The sequence below is a fragment of the Bos javanicus genome, chromosome 15, assembly GCF_032452875.1.
Source record: "Bos javanicus breed banteng chromosome 15, ARS-OSU_banteng_1.0, whole genome shotgun sequence".
Taxonomy (NCBI): Eukaryota; Metazoa; Chordata; class Mammalia; order Artiodactyla; family Bovidae; genus Bos; species Bos javanicus.
Genome location: NC_083882.1, coordinates 33,677,415 through 33,685,073, shown reverse-complemented (window position 1 = coordinate 33,685,073; position 7,659 = coordinate 33,677,415). Strand labels below are relative to the sequence as shown.

General features: G+C 39.4%; 1 protein-coding gene across 4 annotated transcripts in view; it reads right to left on the bottom strand.

The window, feature by feature from the left end:
* Positions 1–564: 564 nt before the first annotated feature.
* The window catches only part of JHY (junctional cadherin complex regulator), an 81,452-nt gene continuing 74,357 nt past the window's right edge, over positions 565–7,659 (bottom strand). For 3 of the 4 annotated variants that reach the window (XM_061440632.1, XM_061440631.1, XM_061440633.1), the window contains 3 exons: positions 4,181–4,261; positions 3,284–3,412; positions 565–1,127 (listed from right to left, as the gene is read on the bottom strand). In XM_061440632.1, the coding sequence (XP_061296616.1) occupies positions 930–1,127; positions 3,284–3,412; positions 4,181–4,261 (408 nt within the window). In that variant the 3' untranslated portion in view covers positions 565–929. The other variant, XM_061440634.1, reaches the window with a different exon arrangement.

The window sequence follows — 7,659 nt, the reverse complement described above, 5'->3', positions numbered from 1 at the left end:
CTAAGAATGCAATGCCCACCTAGTACAAGCAAGTCAGAAAAATTAAATCCTCCAGTAAATTAAGACCTGGGAATTTTACAGTGTGTATTGAGTTTCAAAAGATTTTTTAAAAAGTAAAAAAATATTTATGAATATTGACATTCAGTAGTACACAGTGGGATGTTTTTGTCTTACCCAGTGTTTTTATGTGAAAGCAAACACCTGAGGATATTTTAAGATCTTTGTGATGGCAAGATGGTCAGCGCATTTATAGACTTGAGTAAGTAGCTTTGAGAAAAAGTATCTCAGAGTTGCCTAACTTGAGCGTTCCTGGCCTTGGTAGATTTCTGATTAATGTCTTGATGCTCTGTTAGAACAGCATTGAGATTGGTTTTACTTGAGTGAGCACATCTGAAGCACTTTCATTTAAAAGATTTTATCCTTTAAAATATTGAGAGATGTTAGAAATATTTTGGAAACGACATCTCAAAATTTACCTGTGTTTAGTCCCATTTGAGTTCTTTTCAACAGAAACTGAAGTGTTCATACTTTTTTTTTTTTCTTATCAGAAAAATGAGAAATAAACACAAGTAGATACATTTATTTCTGGGTAACTTCAAGAGTTTCATTATGCTGAGAAAGGGTAGCCATCATTTTAGAAATTCGAAGAGCTGATAGAAAACTAGAAGGTTTTATTCCCTAGTTCTTATTCAGCCCCAGTTTTAACTGATTTTGAAAATAAATAATTAAAATAGTTTTTCTTCCTGAAAAGTAAAATATGGCACCGCATTGTAATTAGGGCTCCATATTTTAAATCCTATACAAAGCAAACATGGATTGCAGTTACATGATGACGTGAGGTCATCACTTAATGCAGAGCAGTTAAAGTTGGAGTTTCTCTCCTCCATGTGCATTCCCCGAGTGTCTCTGGTCTCCAACACATATGTTGTCTATACAATGTGAAGGACTTTAAAAGCAGCCACGGCCTGTTTTTCCCTTTCGTGTCTGTTCTGCAGCACTTCCAGCAGTGAGATTTCAGGTAAGGTGTCTTCTTTTCCAGCATGGGTTGGAGTTTTCTTTTCTTTTGAGGCTTGATCACTCAGATTTGAAGGTTTGGGTTTGGGGATGGTCTTAGCATATTCCAAAGCCTAAAAGCATATAAAAGTTTATTTGAGATGGGAAGGGAGCCCTGGATTCCTTAAATCTAGTCTTAGAAAAGGTTTATTGATAATATAAATGAAGACTGTTGCTACAGGTAATATACTAAGACATAGGTGGAAATGGAGACCAAATGGAAAATACAAATAATGCAATATAACACACAGATTAAATAAAATGAACCATGTAACAAAATGCTGTGGAAGAAAAAGAGTTGAAGACTGATACATACAGTTGTGCCTTTGGATGTTTTCTTTATAAAACTGAGCTTTATTAAAGTGCTTGAAAATAGATTTCTTATGTGTTTGATCTATTTAGCTTCTGGCAGTCTTATTAAAACCAAACCTCTATTAAGGCGATATTAACAGACCTTTCCATCCAAAGAGGACTTGTTATAGCTTGAGACCAAAGACATCACTGTAGTTGAGAGAAAATTGAGCCTCCATTATTATACCAACTATTCTTGTTTCTGGCTCTTAGACCTCTAGCAAGTATTCTTTAGAGGTTGAAAATTCTTTTTTCTTTTTTTTTTTTAGTATACCTATAGAAACCTGGATACTGAAAAAAGGCAGTCTTTTATTCAGGGCTGTTCTGAAAGGCATTACAATAAAAATGAGATCACTAAATATGATTTCTAAATCTGCCTTTATATGTTTTAATACTTTTTTAAAATTAAAAAATTGAAGTATAGTTAATTTACAATGTTATTTTAGTTTCAGGTATATAGCAAAGTGATTCTGTTTATATATATATACATATATACATGCACACACACACACACACACACTTTTTCAGATTCTTCCCCATTATGGGTTATTACAAGATACTGAATATAGTTCCCTGTGCTATATAGTAGCTCCTTGTTGTTTATCTATTTCATATGTAGAAGGGTGTATATGTTAATCCCAAACTCCTAATTTATCTCCCCTCCCTAGTTTTACATTTTACTAAGAGTTTCCTGAGAGCTGAAATGGGGATAGATACAATATATGTAAGTTCTGGAAGGGGTAAAATTCCCCAAACAGAAAACTCCAGACTTCTCTGTGTGTGTAGGTGACTTCTGTTGGAATTTCTAATTATAGACTTGCTGCCTTGAATTTTTCATGAAAAAAATAATGGTTTGGAGAAAAAAGAAAAAGTGGCACCATGGAAACTCAATCAAGAGGACTGAGGTCTTCAAGGTCTGAGGAAGAAAGGCAATAGATAGAAAATATGAGAGTCTGTGAAAGAGAACACGAAGTACAAATACCTAAAAGCACCAAAGGGTCACTTGTCCCTCATGCAAAGGGTCCCACGTCCTTGCTGGGACTGAGGCAGAGACTTGCACTGCAAAGCTCGGTGTCCCCATAGAAAGTATTTCATTCATATCACAACTTAGAGTTGGATGACTTCTGAGAGGGAGAACATTCTGTATTTTATGAAATCATTTTTCTTGGGTTGTTGTTCAGTTGCTCAGTCATGTCTGACTCTTTGCGACCCCATGGACTGCAGCACACCAGGCCTCCCTGTCCTTCACTATCTCCCAGAGTCTGCTCAAACTCATGTCCATTGAATCAGTGATGCCATCCAACCATCTCATCCTCCTCCTCCTGCCCTCAACCTTTCCCAGCATCAAGGTCTTTTCCAATGAGTCAACTCTGCATCAAGTGGCCAAAGTATTTTCTTAGGTAGAGGAACCTATACCTGTTGTACCATCCCTTAGGAAAAATGTAGGGAGTGAACTTGAAACAATCAAGGACTTTCCTCTGACACTGGCACCCAGAGATGGCAAGAAGATGCTAATTTCTTAAAACTTATTTAGTGGTAGAAAAGGAAATTGATGGTTAATCAGGATTACTAGTTTCTTTTAGAAAGAAAACCACCTAAGCATTCAATTCTTGTGTGACAAACTTGAAATACTAGGAGGAGAACACATGGAGGACTAAAAATGATAGTGACCCTCAGGGGAAAAAGACTCTAACCTTCCAGCAGCATATGTGGGTATATCACTTTTACATCAATATCTGTGAATGATGGGGTGCTGCAGGAATGGTAGTAGCTAAAACATCCTCTGTGTTCAAAAGATGTGGGGAATTTAAGTCATGAGGTCACACAGATTTCCTTTTAATTCTAATGGAACAGAGAACTGCCTTGGTGAGTTTCTTACCTTCTGCCGCGGGACAGCAGATTTATTTTCAGTAATTGCTGTTTGTGGCTTTGAGGGGATGGATAGTGCCTTCATGTTGTATTCCTTCACTTGTTTAGCATATTCCTTTTGCTGTATTAATTTCTGCATCTGTTCAGAGAAGCGCAGGGAGAGTGACTCACAGGTCCTGGTAGATTGCTGTGTTCTCTTTCAAGTGACACTAATTTTGGTGAGCTGGGCATACAGTATCATTAGCACAGGGGAAATAGGATTACCACGTGTGACAGCAGTGAAATGGTTAAATTAATGTTTCTCCTAGAAATCATTCTCTCTCAAGGAGGGACTAATACACCCAGTGTTCCTTTAACAGGGGCTAAATCGCATCCAGCCTCTGCTTTGTTGCATTTACCCAATTTATTTTCATTCTTGCGTCCAACTTTGAACTCTACTCTCTTGTTATGCCTTGAGTGCAACTGCAGTTAAAACACATTAAATGAAGATCTCCTTTCACTAGAGGAAAGAGAATAAAGTGGATGCACTTTTCATGGGGGAAACTCTTACCCTGAGTGTCTTCTCTGTAGCCACTCTTCAGTATTATAAAGATAACTCTATTGGGAAAGCCCAACAACCACATAACACACACATCTCTTTTCATGGGCATGTGCCCACTTTTCTGCTTGGGCCTTTAAAACTAACTTAAAAGCTGGATACATAAAACAACATTGGCTGAGTAATTTTATTTCATGGTAGAAGGAGTGCCCGGGGCTTATTATTAATACCAATGCTATTTCAGAGGGGTCTCTATTCAGAGCGAGATGTTTGAATTAGAACTTGGTTCTGGGGGTCTCTCTCTACAGTTCTGCTGGAAGACAAAGGGCAGATCTGAGCCTGGAAATGCTGTAGGTACCTCCCACTCACTTTGTCTCTGATGGACTCAAGGTCAGGTCCCAGGCCTCCAAGTTTCACGTCTCTGTTCTGATAACCTTTCAGCTTGGAGCTCTTGAAAATACAATCAAAGAGAGAGTTTCTTTTAGAGACTTGTATGTTCCCCCCCGCCCCTTCCGAGTTGTCACAGCCACGTGAGAAAGGGGAGAGGCGAAATGAAGAATGGTGGCCTGTGTGGGCCTCGGGGGAGTGGGTGTGTCCTGACAGTTCTTCCATTTAAATGGTTGTCATTGATAACAGTGTCCTCGGTAATTTGTAGCTGCTGGGCTGACGTGTGTGGACTTTTCCACTTCTGCAATAAAAAACACTGAAATTCTGAAAATTATAAATAAAAAATTTCAAGTGAGTAAAGTGCTGCTTTGTTATTAACTTTTTTTTAAAACTTTTTCCCCTATTTTTTTAGTTTAAATATTTAAACACTTTTTTACGATGTTGTGTTGGTTTCTGCCATACAACAATGGGAATCAACCCTAATTATAAATGCATTCCCTCCCTCCCTAGCCTTCCTCTTCTCCCCTCATCTCATCCCTCCAGGTCATCACAGAGCACCAGACTGGGCTTCCTGTGCTGCATAGCAACTCCTCACCAGCTATCCATCTTATACCTGATAGTATATATATGTTGATGCCACTCTCTCCCTCCCTCACTGTGTCCACATATCCATTCTCTACATCCGTGTCTCCATTCCTTCCCTGAAAATAGGTTCGTCAACATAATTTTTCTAGATTCCATATATATGTGTTAATACACTATATTTATTTTTCTCCTTCTGACTTCACTCTGTATAATAGGCTCTAGGTTCATCCACCTCACTAGAACTGGCTCAAATTCATTCTTTTTATGGCTGAGTAATATTCCATTGTGTATGTGTACCACATCATCCTTATCTATTCATCTGTCGATGGACATTTAGGTTGCTTCTGTGTCCTGGCTATTGTAAACAGTGCTGCTTTGAACATTGGGGTACATGTGTCTTTTTCAGTTATGGTTTCCTCAGGGTACATGATCGGTAATGGGGTTGCTGGGTCATATGGTAGATTTGTTATTAATATTTTTAACATGACAGACACATTCACATGACAGACACATTCCTACTTTGCTGCTACTATGACAAGTGTGTCTAGTTTTGTACCATTCACTGAACCAAATGATCTCCCTGGAAGAGGCTATCTATCAATAAATGACTCAGGTAAGCACACTGCTTCAAAGGCAGAGTGCCCTGTCTGATGTTAAAATTCAAAAGAACGGAAACATGTAAAGCTTAAAGAGTCTAAGGAAGACCCACTGAGAAATTCATTGTATTCAGTGTGATTCTGGATATGTTGAAGGGTACGGGTAATTTTGATTCCCTTGTGTCTCAGCTGTTAAAAAATCCGCCTGCAATGCAGGAGACCTGGGTTGGGAAGATCCCCTGGAGAAGGGAAAGACTACCCACTCCAGTATTCTGGCCTGGAGAATTCCATGGGCTGTATAGTCCATGGGATCACAAAGAGTCGGACACAACTGAGCAACTTTCACTTCACTTCACAGGTAATTTTATAAGATAACTATTATCACCATTGCATATTTAAAGGGATGATACAAAACAAGGCCATTTAATTATTAAATTATGACACGAGCACAGTAGTAGGCAGGAAAAATACTAAGGTGTTCCTGATTGTGGGATAGATTGAGATTTTCCCCAAATTCCTGCTTTTGACGGGAAATCTGACTTGTTATTTGCAGCAGATGCCCTTGTGGTAAACCATGTCCTTTAATTTGTGAGCTCCTTTGGTTGTCTTCCTTGGGAAGGGTGCATGCGTGCTAAGTCACTTGAGTCATGTCCAACTCTTTGCAACTCTATGGACTGTAGCCCCTCAGACTCTTCTGTCCTTGGGACTCTCCAGAGGCAAGAATACTGGAGTGGGTTGCCATGCCCTCCTCCAGAGGATTGTCCGAAGCCAGGGATTGAGCCCCGTCTCCTAACATCTCCTGCACTGGCAGGCAGGTTCTTTACCACTAGTGCCACCTGGGAAGGGTAGGAAGGATGATGCCAAAGATATGGTTTGGGTGACAGTAATGATCTTGGGGCACATCGAAATTGGTGCTTAGAATAAACAGCCATACCGTGGAGGTTCTGGAGTACAGTTCTGAACTGTACATGGTACCACCTATTTATATGCTAATGACAAGGCATTTTTCTAAATGTTGAAAGTTCCTGTTAATTATTGAAAAGTGAAAGCGAAAGTAGCTCAGTCAAGTCTGACTCTGTGGCCCCATGGATTATACAGTCCATGGAATTCTCCAGACCAGAATACTGGAGTGGGTAGCTTTTCCCTTGTCCAGGGGATCTTTCCAACCCAGGGATTGAACCGAGATCTCCCACATTTACCACAAGGGAAGCCCAAGAATACTGGAGTGGGTATATACACTATACCTAATGTGTTCTTTCCTAAGAGAGAATTTGGCAGAGATAGTCAAGAAACTTTAAAAATGGAACATTTCGTCATATAGTTACTGCATATAATTCTCAACTCTTAACAGTGAATTTACATATACACATGGATCAACTGTTACTACTCACAGGGACTATTGACTGACTACCTGGAGGTCAGATCACTTAGCTTCTCCATTGCTATTTCCCAGGCTTAGAGCCAAATTCTCTCTTCCCCAGATCCCAGCACTGAGCTCTGGGCTTTGAGGTGTGAGCTAGAGGGTGCATCTTGGAAAACTTTTATTTAAACTGCGACAGCCCCTCCCCTTTCCCTTGATCTTGTCTTGAACATGGATGTAATTTCTGGAGCTAACAGCAGTCTTAAGGCCAGGAAAGGGAAAAAAGAACAAGAGAATCATAAATACTGGTTCTGATGTTTTGAGCTCTGGAACCACCAGTGCAACCACCTACTTGTGAATTAACTATATGTAAGAAGAATGAACTCAATAATTTTTTGAGTTGTTGTAAATAGCAATTCTATGGCTTGTAGCTGAAGGCAATATTTCTATGGTCCTACAGAATTTTTGTAGTGCATCTTGGGGCTTCAAAGGGCCAAAGTCATGTGCCATTTAGGCAATAGTTCTACACTGCAAGGATGAAAGTTCTGTAAATAGTATTTGCCTTATTAGAATGTTAATATAACATTATATTATATAATGACATTTATAGTCAAAACTCTTTCAGTGCATCTAATCCTAAAAGATCAAAGAAGATCCTTTCTTAAAGAAGGCTTTGTTGTTGTTCAGTTGCTCAGTTGTGTCCAACTTTTTGCGACCCCCATGGATGGCAGCACACCAGGCTTCCCTGTCCTTCACTTCTCCCAGAGTTTACTCAAACTCATGTCTGCTGAATCTGTGATGCCATCCAACCATCTCATCCTCTGTTGCCCCCTTCTCCTCCTGCCCTCAATCTTTCCCAGCATCAGGGTCAAAGAAGGCTTTGGACTAAAATGACTAGAACATTAATAATGTTAAGTATA